This window comes from Lepisma saccharinum, chromosome 24 (genome assembly GCF_977018435.1).
Source record: "Lepisma saccharinum chromosome 24, izLepSacc3.1, whole genome shotgun sequence".
In the NCBI taxonomy this organism is placed as follows: Eukaryota; Metazoa; Arthropoda; class Insecta; order Zygentoma; family Lepismatidae; genus Lepisma; species Lepisma saccharinum.
The window spans coordinates 44,779,928-44,795,909 of record NC_139252.1 but is presented as its reverse complement, the minus strand read 5'-3'; the positions used below and the strand labels follow the sequence as shown (position 1 = coordinate 44,795,909).

Here is a 15,982-nt window from a genome sequence, read left to right as displayed (position 1 = left end):
ATTTGTGCTGAACAGCTGTGAATTTTAACTATAGTTATATTCAAATTATATAAATGAAGGAAATACAGTACACTCGCTGGATAATTCAAGGCACTGCAATCATGGTCAGGTTGCTGCATATATCTCATTTCCATGATTTGTTTATATTTACTAACACCCCTACTTCTCTTACTAATTTCTATTATATTTAACACATTGAAGGGTTAAAATAAAATAAAAATATGTTTACATAAAAAATAACATTTATTCCACACTGAAAGAGCCTTATTATGGAAATTTAATGGCCAACCAGTCTTCATAAATTACAGGAAGTATTGCTTCATGCTAAATCATGTTCTACATGTACAAAATTCTTATCTAAAGTTTAAGTTCCTCATTTTAGAAATGTATCTGTGGACTCTGCCTATCTTGTTTAGTTGTTGATCTTACCCTCTTCTCAATCAGCCTCTCTCGAGCTCTCTTCTCTTGCCTAGAAGTAATACAATGGAATTAATGAACGTTTCTCCATCTCTCTCAGGCAGAGGTTGTTTTAGCAAATGAAAGGAGCAAATAATTGAGAAACATGTTAAAATTTTCATCACCTGGTTTTATTAAGAAAGCAATACTTATCTACAAATAATATTTAAAAATTGTCATAGGATGAAAATTTCATCAACACTGAAAAATAAGATCAATGCATGGCTAGCAAAGTAATCAAATATAGATTACTTTTACAAATGTTTCACCTTTTTCTAGCGGGGTTTCTACAATTTTGTAAAAACAAAATTCCCTTACTTTTCCAGGTTTTCCAAACCAAGAACAAAAATTTTCCAGACCAAGTCATTAGAGCATTTTTAGAAGAGGGACACTACATTTTAGCAAAACAAGACATAGAAACCCACGAACGAAGTTAAAGTGATAACAATTACAGACGAAGAAAAAATATCTCCATTCAAATGTGGATTTGACCCAAAACTGAACAGAAATTTACTGTTGGATAGGGGCATCAGGGGTGAACTTCTACATAATACTTGCCACGTATTGACTAATGATAAACACAGACTTGTTTTATATGATCTAATCAACTTCATCTCAATTCTAACTTATAGGCAAAACTATACAACCAAAAATTAAAATGCATTATTTCTTTTTATAATTAGCAATTCTACACTGGATAAGATAAATAAAAAATAAAACACTATCATAAACTGAAAAAAAAGTTGTTAATCTGCTACTGAATTTGTGAAGTTGAGACATGCATTAAAATCGAACTAATGTTATAGACAGGCTATGATAGAGAGAAATTTAGAAGAGCTGCTGTTTTTTATTACTTTAACCCACATTTTTTTTTGTGTAAAAATAAGAAAATGGGCGTCAATCACATTTATGAGCATATATTCTAATAAAATTAAACCATCAAGTGTGATCATCATAACTAGTTTAAGCTGAAATCTGTACAGGAACTAGATTACTTGTATGATGTTGCACTTGAGCAAACTCCATTCTTTTGGTATCAATTGAAGGGCTCGGGTGTAAAACATGGTAAGTGACAAAATGCAGGTTTCGAGATATTGAAAGTTGATGTTTAAATAAAAGTCTGATTTACAAATTAAAATAAATTTCTAAATTATTTACAGCAAATATGATTCACACTTCACTTATTCACGCTAACTTGTGATGTCAGTTCAATAATAATATTTTGACATTAGACTTTTTATAGCAAACATTACAATTTGTAACACAAAAATGAAAGCCTTTAAAAATAATAATTTTATTCAATAAACAATACCTGAGCTACTTGTTGTAACAAGTTTTTACTGTGTCTATGACTGAAATGAACATAATTAGAAAAGTAGATTTCATCATTTTATTACTTTAGTATTTAAAAAAATAAGTTCTGAATAACTGTGATTAAAAATAACTTCCTTATATCTATATGGAGATCAATATTCGTAAAAGAATGTTTATACAGGGTGTTGCAAAATACCTGTTACAACGCTTGGGAGGTGATTCGACAAGTAAAAAAAAGGAAAAAATGCCATGTGAAAAAATGTCGAAATCGGCACCGTTTTCGAGTGACAGGCGTGCGAAAATCGCCTCACACCATGTTTAAAACACAATAACTCAAGAAGGAAGAAAGATATCAATGTCGGAATAAAATAATACAAACAAAATCGTACCTGGCGAATACAATGGTGCATCAATTGAGGCCCAGTGTAAATTGCGCAAGGGGACTCTCAAAGACAGTGGGGAATCCCCTGATGGAAAATACAAGAAATTTACTACTATCTTCTACATAATGTTGAGATCGGAATGTAGTCAGTAAAAAATGACGACGTATGTCCACATGTCCCACTACTGCTGGGACACCGTCCCACACCCGGGAAATAGGAAAATAACTGCAAATCTCCTGTTGTACACGGTTCACATTGCGGTACGAAGATGAAAAAAAAACAATTTGTCGCATGTCTCACTACTGCTGGGACACCATCCCAAATGGAAAAAAATACGGGAAAATCATAAAAAAACGTTTTCAATCCCTTAATGTTGACACACTACTTTGCAGTACGAGAAACAAAAGTTAAACAATGTCGTCAGGCTGTACATATACATATACTACAAGAGAGCTCCCCAAAGAAAGTGGGTAATCCTCGAAGGCATGTAACATTTCCAGGCACAGCACATCTGGAAGGGATTCCACTGAGAAGCGCACAACCTCCGCACATGCAGATCAACGGTATGAAGTACAGCGATATCCAGCATCTTCACTCGCACCTTTCACTAAAGGACACTATGCGGTGCTGATAGGGGATCACAAACACCGGTATACTCAGAGACGTTGTTGAAAATGTCCGCCATTGACTTCAAGACAAAGATGGCATCGGCGAAGCACTGATTGTCTGGTACGCGTAAATACCTCTGGCATGTCAACAATTGTACCAGCAGCGGCACTAACACGAGCAACGAGATCCTCAGCACTTTCCACAGGGGTTTCATACACGAGCCTTTCATTTCTTCCCACACAAAGAAATCCAGTGGTGTGAGGTCGGGGGAACGAGGTGGCCACGGTAAAGGTCCACACCTCCCAATCCAACGATCGTCGAAAATATCGTTGAGTAAGGCCCTGGCTCCCCGGTCGAAATGTGCGGGGGCGCCGTCGTGTTGAAACCTAATACGTTGTCTACCTGCCAGTGGCACGTTTTCCAAAAGTTCAGGTAATACGTCATGTAGAAACACCCGATAATTTCCACCACACAAAGTAGAGGGCAAAATGTACGGGCCTATCAAGTGGTCACCTACTACGCCACACCACACATTCACTGCGAACCTATGTTGATGATGGCGCACAATGATTGCATGCGGATTGTCCATATCCAAGACGTGGCTGTTGTGGCTATTGAACATGCCGTCCCTGGTGAATATTGCCTCATCGGTCCACAAAACTCTTGTTGGGAAATCTGGAATGGCAAGAGTTTGTTGCACGTACCATTGGCAGAAATCCATGTGTAGGGGAAAGTCCGTGGGCAGTATGTGGTGCACCTTATGCAATTTGTATGGGTGCAATCCCTCCTCCTGAAGAACGCGGAACACATTGCTATGGTGGGTTTGTTGAGTACGAGCAATGACACGTGTGCTGGTGTCAGGACGGTCTCGTATCGCGTCCAACAACTCGTCTGCAAATTGCAGTCCGCACAGTGCGGGGTCTTCCACAATCACACCAACGGGGTAGTAGAGATCCAGTTTCACGCAGTCGAGCATCAAGTCTTTGAAAGAGTGCATGTGTTGGTAACCGCCTATTGGGAAAACGTTCGTGATACGAACGCCGTGCTTCACGGCTGTTTCGGTTTGCCTCTCCATAAACGAGATGCATATCAGCAAGCTCGTGGGTAGAGTACTCCACCATTGTCCTGTTCGAGAACTGCCCAGCAACAGGGTACTTTCCCTCCGAGTGACGGGTCACAACTACCATGATTAGCACCCACGTAATGTCACACGCAGTTGTTGCAAACCGAGAAAGAACACGGGAATACGTACTCTACGTGTAATATTCATTGGCGCAATTCAACCACACACACACAAGCCAGACTAAACTCCACACTGCGACATGCAGAACAAATAGGAAGAACAACGGTCGACTACACTCTCTATGTAGTATCCACCAACGCTAATACGTAACAGGTGACCTACACTCCCAGTGCCCCTAGTGGGGCTTTCTGTATCAATTAGCTGAAATCAATCTCAGCGTAATCTGATGGCATAGCGTCATTTTTGGGTGAATTTCCTATTTCCCGAGTGTGGGACGGTGTCCCAGCAGTAGTGGGACATGTGGACATACGTCGTCATTTTTTACTGCCTACATTCCGATCTCAACATTATGTAGAAAATAGTAGTAAATTTCTTGTATTTTCCATCAGGGGATTCCCCATTTTCTTTGAGAGTCCCCTTGCGCAATTTACACTGGGCTTCAATTGCTGCACCATTGTATTCGTCAGGCACGACTTTCTTTGTATTCTTTTAATCCGACATTGATATCTTTCTTCCTTCTTGAGTTATTGTGCTTTACACATGGTGTGAGGCGATTTTCGCACGCCTGTCACTCGCAAACGGTGCCGATTTCGACATTTTTTCACATGGCATTTTTTCCTTGTTTTTACTTGTCGAATCACCTCCCAAGCGTTGTAACAGGTATTTTGCAACACCCTGTATATGAGAGGTTTGTCAGCTTCACATATCTACTTCACACACACAGAGGCTCTATTTATTATCTCAGCATGCCAAGCAGAATGCGATTCACAAGTCTCTCTTGATACAAAGCTATCCAACTTGCATTCAATGGCAATATTAGATTTTTGTGATTCAATAAGCAATTTATACATCAAATAGGGATGGCCTCTTTTCTTTAGGAAAAACTGAAAATCTAAAAATATTATTTTCGAAAATGAAAAGTGGAAGTACGAAAAAATTTCGAAAAACAATTTTTCTTTTGAAATACGATTTTATTAAAAAAATGAAAAACTATTTTTTTTCTTCGAAAAACAAGAAAGCGAGATACGAAATTTTTTTTCCATAAATGAAAAATGATTTTTTTCTCGAAAAATGAAAAATTTCATTTTAGAAAAGGCCATCCCTAGTATAGTTTAAATCTCTATCTTCAAGATAACAATTACCGGCCTTGTGGCGGAGTGGTTAGGAAATCGTGCTATAATGCCAGGGGTCTCGGGGTTCGAATCCCAGCCTGGGCATGGATGTTTTTGAGTGCTTATTCATCAATTTCATCATACCATCATTCATCTCCATCTTCGCAAATAAGCCAAAAGTGACACAAGACACGAAGTAAAATAAAGCAAATCAATGAAGACACAATTATGACCTTCTACACTTTCTGTTGTATTTTCCTTTAACTGGACAGGTTTGTAAAGAATGATTTCAAATGTACACTGGGCTTAAGTTTTTAATAGTTTTCACTGATATTTAGCTCTTATGGATTAAAATAGTTATAATTTCGAACCAAGAAGAAGACATATTTGCAATATCAACAATAAAATAATTTGCTTTCTTCAAAGTCACACATATCATAAATACGAAAGTTAATTAAATTACAAATATGTTATTAGGTCCACCATTAAAATATCATAACTTTTAAAATGCGCATTAAAGATTTATGAAAGAAATATTTTATAAAAAAATTAAACTGTTCCCAATAATTGATATGATTAAGATCAAATTATATATTCCTTAAGTGTAATCCATTTTTGACGTTGCTTGTAAGGCATGATATCTTAAAGCAGCATACCCCATTAAAAATCAAACGAATTTCTATGTGACTACACTTATTTATATCTAGTAGAAGAAAAGTATGTGCTTCTTTACTAGATCGCAGTTCACATCCAGGTACGACAGTACAATTTAATTTGAAACTGCCATTATGACCACTGCTGCATGTAAACAACGGTATCTACAGTAGATACCACGTTTTACATGAAATAGAATGTACGTGGCCATGCTCAGTTTTAGTCGCATTTTTGATTGGCAACCTCTTCATCCTCCTCATTCTTACTCGGTGGTACATATTCCGGGTTATTATGGGAATCATACACTTTCTAACTCGTTCTCATCTTTGCTGTTGCCTCAATACTCGCGAACTTTCTGACACGTTGCAATTCAGTAACATCCGTTTCGCCGCCATCTTTGCTACTTACCATACTTGTACATGAAACAAATGGTAGATACCATAACTTTCAACATGTCTGGCTGTGTCATCTGTTGACGAAACAAAACACTTCGAGTACGATTCGACTCCATTTACGATGGACTACACGATGCACATTGTAACTTCAAAATGACCAAAATGTCACTTACCATGTTTTACACCCGAGCCCTTCAATTCCCAGTTTTCAGTGATTTAAAAAAATATATATAATAATTTCATAAGTATACTGTATTTAAAGAAGGAATGAAAACAAAACAACTTTATTACTAGGTAAATTAGGTGCCATCTTCAAGTTTATTTTAAAAATATTTATCTTGGTGTTGTACCTTTCCCTCACCACAAAGATAATTCACATTTTAGTAACCCATGTTTTCGGCACAAAAGTGTAATTCATATTTTATTGACTTCTTAGTGTGATGTCATATTTTTTCTCAAGTGTGATTCACACTGTTGCGCAATTTCAAAAAGGCAATGATTTAGAAGAGTTATTTTGCTCTTTCACTCATTCACTTTCTCAAGCCTTCAGGAACAGAAGGAAACTGGAAATCACTAAAAGTTTTGGCAGCTATAAAACTGAAACCAGATACATAACAGTTAACTGTACTGTACTGAATTTCACCAAAATGAGAGACCACAGGTGTTATGGTCTGGTCAGCTATTGTGAAATAATCTGATTGATTGAATTGTTGTTTTAAGTCCACTTTATGCACAGAGAGGCTAATCGGGACTGGACCTACAGTTTAAAGTGGGATCCGAACCACTATGTGCCTCCACCGGCTATCGAACCCGGGACTCCTTAATTACAAGGCGACGACGCTACCACTGCGCCATCGGGGAGGCCCACTGAAATAAATCTGAATATACCAAATAGAAATATATATTTGAAAGATTCAAAATAACATTCAATTTTTCCATCACAGTTCTAGAAATTTCAATCACATAGTCACCAAAATGAAAATTGGGTGGTTCCATCATGTGACTTGTGACCTCTAATATTGGAGACTGATGTAAAACATGGTATTCATTAAATCTTATATAACTAAAATCTTCAATAGACAACATTAAATAAATGCTAAATATGGTAAAGTGCATACAAGGTGAACAAGCTGTATGGTGTAAAGATAAGATGGGGAAACAATTTCCATTCCTCACTCACCTGTGTCTTTTCAATTCTTCAGATTCTGGTGAAGGTTCAGAGCCTACTTTTTCTACATTCCATATGGTACTTCGTAGTTTCTCCATTGCATCAGCAAGGTTCAACTGCTGCGACCGGGTCACATCAGATCGAATCACTAAGAAACCATCCTTTGTTATTTTTGTTTTGTTCTGCAAAAAACAATCAAATCACCATTGAAAAATGTATGTTATGTCGTGATGAATTTTAAAAATTAACTAAAGATAATTAATGGATATATGGGCAAGAAAATCACAAAATTTGCAACCTCTAATGTTACTCACTTAATTCTATATACTTATATGTCTTGTTTATTGAAATCTGAAATGAAAATATACCAGGTGGTTATAATTAAAGTGACGGTGTTCAGAGTGGTACAGCACGGGCTGTAATGAGAGTAGCAGTCTGAAACTTCGTAGATATGCTAATGAAGCAATGCGCTCGCGAATTATACAAAAAAAAAAAATAGTTCCAATTCTCGCCACCAGGGTAAAAAATGGCGCTGTAAGCAGTCGAAACGTGGAATTTTCCGTAACTCTGACGTCAAAGTCGGTGACATTGCCTAACCATTGTGTGAGCTCCCTGGTTGTCATTGGTGACGCTTGTTGCTTTTTCCTTTAGTAATGTTCATGTAATTCGAATAGTGAAATTGTAGCGATATTTTATTACAAAGAGTATTGTTTTCTGCGATTTATAGTGTTTTTCCTGTAACTATACCACGTTTCGACTGCTTACAGCGCCATTTTTTACCCTGGTGGCGAGAATTGGAACTTTTTTTTTTTTTTTTTTTTTTTTTTTGCATAATTCGCGAGCGCATTGCTTCATTAGCATATCTACGAAGTTTCAGACTGCTACTCTCATTACAGCCCGTGCTGTACCACTCTGAACACCGTCACTTTAATTATAACCACCTTGTATTTATAAAGGAATTAAAGTGTCTATAAATGAGTTTCGAACAATGAAGTCAAATGTGAGTTTTCAGTTGAATATCGCACCCCATGCACTGGGAGATTACAGTGAATGTGTGTCTCAATGAGGTATTCCCAGGTAGGTGCGACAGCCCTATATCATGCCCATTCCCCCTAGACTCGTGCCGGACATAAATGACCAGGATCAAGGAGTCTGTGATAACAATAAGCATGATCTGCATCATGTGGAGTGAATTTGCCAATAGGCTTGGTGTTGTGAACACTACTCAGGGTGCCCACGTAGAGGTTTATTGATGAGGGGAACATGTTCACTAAAAACTGTTTGAGTCTACTAACGTAATGACGTTTCTTTCTAAGCACTTTTTACAGTAAAAATATTTTGATCTGTTATCCTGTGACTAATTTATCACCACCCTGTACATGCTGTAAAGAAGTAATCACCTTTTCTATCAACTTCCTTCTGGTATCATCAGACAGCCATTCAGCAGATTCCACATGGAAGCGGAGATCGACCTTTGTATTCACTGTATTTACATTCTGACCCCCTGGACCACTGCTTCTGCTATAAGTTATCTGCAACTTATCTGAAATTAAAGATTTTTTCTATTTATTTTACATCTACTACACCTTTGGGACATTCCACATCAAATCAAAACACGGAAAAGTGAAAATTTACAGCATATTGGTTGCTGATTTGATTTAAAAAAAAGTAAAAAACTAGTGTTCCCCTGTGCTTAGCACCACGCCATGAAGGCGTATAGGGGGTGTGGGGGTAATGCCCCACTCATTCTTGATCCGGTCATGAGTGGGGGTGATGTGATCAGCATAACGCCCCTGACCACCTTTACCCCCCAGGGTTTCCCCCAGGTACCCATGTTATTCGACGCTGGGTGGGCACCAAGGCTGCTTCCGTTAGAAAAGTTCCCGGATTTGAACCGGCCGGGGATCAAACCCGGGACCTTGAGCATGGTAGTCAGATGCGTTACCGACTGAGCCACCGCGGCCACTCTTATTTGATTAAAGAATATGCAATACTAATACTCTCTGATTAAAGAATATGCAATACTAATACTTTTTGCATGGTTTAGAAATACATATGGAAAATCAATCCTGCCATCCTATCACCAATATGCACATGTAGACAGTGTCTCCAGCCCAGAAAGTATCCACAAGACATCAAAAACAAAATAACTGTTTTTGTCCCATGTTAGGTCACATGACAAACAATTTTAGTGTCATTTTTTTATAATTTGTGTTGTATACGGTTTTGAACAAACATTATTTTTGTCAGAAGCCTTCCCCCATGTGTTTGGTTTTCACAGAGAAGGCATCATGTATCCCTCACAATGCAGTTACAAAAACAAACAAACAAAATCACCAATTGCAGTCATGGGCCCAAGTTCCTTTTGTTTTATTGTGATTTCATCATGCTACGAATGACATGGTTCGATTTCGATGTACGTCTGTTAACACATACTGTGGAGTCTTAGCGATTACTTAAGGTTTTGTTCAATATATGTGTTGAAGATTGTATATAGTACTGCTTTCCATTCGTCATTTGTTATAATTTTACTCCCGCTGGGAGCTTCTTGCAACAACGTGCAATTCTGGGACTGTGATATTCTAACACAGCAGCATGGTGCATGTCGGCTCGCGACAGTAGAAAGGACATTTTTTCAGCTAGCCTATAGGATGTGGGCTTTAGTGTATTTTATCAGTGTGCAAACGCATTTTATTACTGTATAATGCCAAGTGAAAGGACCTGTATGATAGACAAATTTGTTACTATATCAGTTGTTCCAGCCCTATGGTAAGGTATTCAATATGGCATCATCCCCAGAGGTGCTAGTTTTCTTTGATGGTGATACCTGGAAGGAATCTACAGACATTTATGGTCCTCCGCATTCCGGATATAGTAACAGTTTGTTTCGTGCAGGTCAGTGATCATCAGTTGTGACAGTGCTAATTGTGATAGTGTTACAGAACAAACAGTGTTTTTGGTTTGCACGCATACAGGTTTTCCGCACTTTCGTAACAAACATTGTTTCAATGCATTTTGCAGTGACCTTGAACTCAGTTGCGATTACAGTACCATTAATCGTCACGGTACGGTGGAATCAGCTGTTTCAGGAACTCTCGTTCGCGAACGCATGAAGCAATAGCTGACCTTGAACTTTTCTTCCGTTCTACGATTTTCTTCGGAATCAACAATGAAGCTCTGCGGAGAAAAACACAATCAACTCCCCGTGAAGTGTGTTAGCTTTGGCAGCGGTGAGTACAAAAGTCTGGTTTCCTATAACATTCCTTTTTCTTCATTGTTTCATGCATTCTTGTGTTTATATCTGCATTCAGTTTCGTTTCTCAGCAAGCATGGCAAATGTAAGAGCATTGATCAAAGAAAAAAGCTCCAACAAAGGGAAACTTATACGCATTCAATCGTATGTCAGTACTTACGACGATTCCTCAGCTAAAATACAACAATTAAAAACCCACGTGGATCATGTAAATGATATCTGGAGTAAACTGGAAAGCGTGCTCGACACAATAGAATCAGAAACAACCAAGGGTGAGCACGATGCGGAAAGGAATGAAATCGAAGAAATGTATTTTGATTTAAAGTCACAGATGCAAACATTAATTGACAACCATGATAAAGCAACATGTGTAGAAAACAAATGTGTATCTAAAACTTCAAATATGCAGGTGAAACTGCCGGCAATTGCATTATCACATTTTAGCGGTAATTACACGCAGCAGTGGGTGTCTTTCAAGGACACGTTCATGTCGCTGATACACAACAATGTAGATATTTCAAATGTTCAGAAGTTTCAGTATTTGCACATATCGTTGAAAGGCGAGGCCTTACATCTAATTCAAAATTTGCCAATGACAGAAGCAAATTACGCTATTGCTTGGGAGCAACTCAATGAGCGATACGACAATAAAAGGTTGATTGCAGTCTCACATGTAAATGATATTTTACATATCAATCCAGTTGTGAAGGAGAATTGTCAGGAACTTTGTGCATTTACGAACACTGCAGTTAGCTCTATTTCAGCTGACGACACGTCGTTAACTGAAATAATTTTAGTTCAGCATCTTGTTTCAAATCTCGATCCTGCAACGAGAAGAGCATTTGAACTAGAAAGTAATGATACTGAATTTAGCACATTAGATCAGCTCTTTAGTTTTTTAGAGCACAGATGCCAGGCTCTTGAAAAGATTAATCCAGTTACGAGTGAAGGTAACAAGGTAGCAACAAAATCATCTACAAATATGCACAAACAGTACAGTGCTAAATTTCAACAATCTTCGAAGTCATATGTTACAACAGATTCTTCATTGTGCATGTTTTGTAAAGCAAACCAACATCGCTTATTTTCGTGTGAAGCCTTTAAGAAAGCTATTTCACAGAAGTATAAATTTTTACGTGAGAATCACGTATGTTTTAACTGTCTTAGCAGCAATAATCACGTTTCGGCACAGTGTAAATATGGAGCGTGCAACCAATGAAATCAGAAGCATAGTACTTTACTTCACGTAGATGAAGGTAAATTCAATGTAAACCAGCAGCGTGAAACGTCATCTGGAGGTCACGTGAACCCATCAATGGTAAATAATACAAGCGATTCTTCATAGCATTCAGATCATGCACCTCAAGTTTCTTATTGTTCAATTAAGCAGAAAAGTGCGTCACAGGTGTTACTTGCTACGGCAATTATTCAAGTACAAGATATAGCAGGCAATTGGGTCAATTGTCATGGTCTCTTGGACACGGCGAGTCAGAATAATTTCATTGTTGAAGATGTTGTTCAAAGTAATCGTCTTCGAAAAGTGAAGCATCGAGTTCCCATTCAGGGAATCAGCAATTCCTCAGCTGAATTGAGTTATTCAGTAGAGATCCGTCTGAGATCTAATAATAGCAATTTTACGACAAGTATTTCGTGCTCAGTGTTGCCAACCATCACAGGACTAATGCCTTCAGAAAAGGTTGATGCATCTGAATGGAAAATTCCAACAGATATTCGTTTAGCAGACCCAAACTTTTGTTCGCCGGGCAAAATACAGATTCTGCTTGGTGCAGAGGTTTTCTTTACCATCATGAAGCCTGAAAAGAGAACAAAACCAGGAAATTTCCCCATTCTTCAAGATACAGAGTTTGGATGGATTATTGCAGGGAAGATTCCAGCAACATCTTCTAGCAACAGTGTTACTAGGTCATTTTTCACGAGAAAGGAAGATTCTCTCAGCTCGTAACTGCAACAGTTCTGGATCATTGAGGAGATCCACACAAAACTGCAATCACCAGAAGAAATTGCTTGAAGAGCAACATTTTCAGCACAATGTAACACGAGATGAAAGTGGCCGTTATACGGTCAGGCTGCCATTATGTAAGGATCGTTCAGTGTTAGGTTACTCCTCACACTCGGCATTAACTCGATTTCACCAATTAGAAACGAGGCTTCAACGTCAACCACAATTAAAGGCTGATTATACAGAATTTATGCAAGAATATTACCAGTTGGGACACATGGGAGCCCATAGGAAATTTAAATGATGCACAAACGAATGACGGCACAAAATTTTTCATTCCGCATCATTGTGTTTTCAAGGATTCCAGTACAACGAAAATACATGTTGTTTTTGATGGGAGTTCGCCATCAACAAGCGGTGAATCAATAAATAGCATACAAATGGTTGGATTTACCATACAGGAAGATTTGTTTTCCATTGTTCTGAGATTTCGAACTCACAAGGTGGCATTAGTTTCTGATGTAACAAAAATGTATAGAATCATACACATACATCCTGAGGACAGGCCACTGCAATGCATTCTGTGGAGAAACTCTCCTCAGGAAAACCACTCTTCCTAGATTGGAACTGTGCGCTTCAGTCTTATTGGCCAAATTACTAAACAAGACTCTGACAATTTTGAGACTTAATATTGACAATGTTTATTTGTGGACAGATTCACAAATAGTTCTGGCATGGCTCAGATCGCCAGCAAGCAGATTTAAGCCTTTTGTATCCAACAGAGTAGCGCAAATTCAAGAATTTACTCAAACTTATCAATGGAGACATGTTTCGTCCAAGGATAATCCAGCAGATTTAAACCTAAAGATCTTCATCATCATTCGCTATGGTTTCATGGTCCAGCTTGGTTGTAAGAAAATGAAACGTGCTGGCCATCATCATCATTTGACACAAGTCTTAACAACAAAGATGTTCCTGAACAACGAAAACTCCCTGTAACCACACTGGTGTCTCATCTGCAATCAGAGGCAATAATAAACAATTTTTCTACATTTTTCAAATTGTTAAGGATTGTAGCGCTCTGTAAAAGATTCATTCACAATTGTAAAAATGCAAGTAACAAACAATGCTATCCACTTACTTCAATTGACATTGAAGATGCCACTCAAACGTGCATCATTATGACACAAATTTCGTTCTTTCATCAAGAGATAAATGATCTCACTGCCAAAGGGCAAGTATCCAACAAAATTATCCTCAAGGACTTACACTCCTTTATGGATAATCAGGGAATTCTTCGTGTCGGAGGTAGGCTAGAAAATAGCAACTTGGAATTCAGCAGCAAGCATCAAATCATTTTGCATCCAAAGAGTCACTTTGCCTGTCTACTAATTGCATCAGAGCATGAACGACTGATGCACGCAGCACACCACAGTTGTTAACAGTGGCGGAGCGTGAGCTTTCCAACAGTGTAAGCCTAGCATGATGAAGGCTATTTCCTGTTGTGCTTATTTTGGGGCTGGCAAAATGACCCCCCCCCCCTTTCCAATTTCTTCAGTTCCCTAGAATTGTTCATAAAAGCCTAATTTTTGCACTAAATTTAACCTTACACCCCTTAAAAACAAAGTGACACTACACCAGATTAAAAGTTATGGAAACATCCATGAGCGTGGTGTTTTCATTGCTAGGCTGTGTTTTTCTACATTGAGAGGAATGGTTGGTTGATTTGGTGTTTTAAGTCAGCTTTATGCACATTAAGTATAATCGGGATTGGACCTACAGTTTAAAGTGGGATCCGAACCACTATGTGCCTCCACCAGGTATCGAATACATTGAGAGGAGAACTAATAATTACGTCAGTCTTATTCCTATCTATGAGTAACCTAACAATAAAAAATATGCAAAGTTAGGTAAAATATAGAACGAAAATAGTTCGATTCAGAACCTCTTATCTAAATGAATTTTAAAATAAACATACCTCTTACATGCTACTGTTCCATTACAACTTGTAGTTCAAATCCAGGCAGCGATTTTTTTCGGCAAAGACGTCAATCACAGCATCATGGAAGGTAGGGCTCTTCTTTAAATCCTTCAAGAGTGTTCTCTCTATTGCCATCAGCGATAGCTTAGTAAGTCTCTCCTGGGTCTGTGTGCTGCGCAGGTAGGTGTGTATCCTCTTCAAGGCAGAGAATGTTCTTTCAACAGATGCACTAGTTGCAGGTATGGTTAAAATTAAGGCAGAAAGCTTTGTTGTTTCCGGAAGAGCATTGCACAAGTTTGTTGAAATTAAATATTTATGGAGGTCTAACACTGAAGGTTTCAAAAACTCCTGCGACGAATAAATAGCAGTAAGTTCTGTTTCCAAAATTAGAGGATCAAAATATCGTCCATATGATTTCAATAATGATTCGTAAGCATTTATTGGAAATTTCAGAGAATAATTTTGAAAATTATCAAAATCTAGCAAGGAGAGAAATTCTAGTTTCTGGATATCGAAGAATCTGTTGGCTAATTGGACTTTCATGGTGTCAATAATTTCATAGTAAAGTCTTCGATAAGAAGCTTTGCTCTCATTACTGATGAGAACAATTCTCTGTATTTTGCTTGGCACCTTTAAGTGTTCTTCTCCCAACCTGGCACTGTCACTTTCGGACCACACTTTTTCAAAGTCTTCCCTCTTAGTACTCAACAAACTTTGATACTCTTCTACCTTTCGAGTACAGTAGCCGATGTCATTCACTCTGGTTTGCAAAATTTCGAAAAGTATTTTGTAGCAAAATATCCACGAGAAGAGAGATGCGTTTCTCCACCCCACTACTCTTGGTTCTGTATCACTGATTCAAAGAAATTAATTAGATCTGTTTTCAACTGGGAAACAACTTCAACCAATCTCTCTGCATAGAGCCATCGAGTAGGAGCAACTGATGGCAGACGTCTGCTTACCATTTTGTCCAGCGCTGCTTTCCTCTTTGAAGATTTAGAAAAGAATGCTGCAAAAGCTGACAAAGTTTCAAAAAATACTTTACATTCTTTGATGCCCTCCACAAATTGTTTGAGAACTAAGTTTAACTTGTGAGCATAGCAATGGACAAACAGCGCTGTCTTATACCAGTCTCTTATCAACTTTTGCAAACCATTGTGTTCTCCAGCCATGACAGCTGCTGCATCATAGGTTTGAGCGACTAATTTCTCGCCACACTGGAAGTAATTTATTACACCAAAAACATGGTCTGCCAGGGCAGCAGCCGTGCGATCCCCACTGACATCCTAAAACCGCTTAAACCGCTCCTCTACGTTACCATTTGAAGTTACATAACGTAGCACCGATGAAAGTTGGGATATCTGAGAGGCGTCTACTGTTTCATCTTCGATGACAGACACAAATAATGCTTCTTTCACTTCACTTTTTATTTTGTTCATCATCAAAGTTGCAAT

General features: G+C 38.1%; 1 protein-coding gene across 1 annotated transcript in view; it reads right to left on the bottom strand.

The window, feature by feature from the left end:
• Nucleotides 1–224: 224 nt before the first annotated feature.
• Nucleotides 225–15,982, bottom strand: part of LOC145977947 (large ribosomal subunit protein mL62) — a 28,401-nt gene continuing 12,643 nt past the window's right edge. The window contains exons 3-5 of the mRNA XM_083110286.1: nt 8,735–8,877; nt 7,347–7,516; nt 225–469 (exon numbers count right to left, since the gene is read on the bottom strand). Of these exons, the coding sequence (XP_082966412.1) occupies nt 379–469; nt 7,347–7,516; nt 8,735–8,877 (404 nt within the window). The 3' untranslated portion in view covers nt 225–378. The remainder of the gene's footprint in view (nt 470–7,346; nt 7,517–8,734; nt 8,878–15,982) is intronic.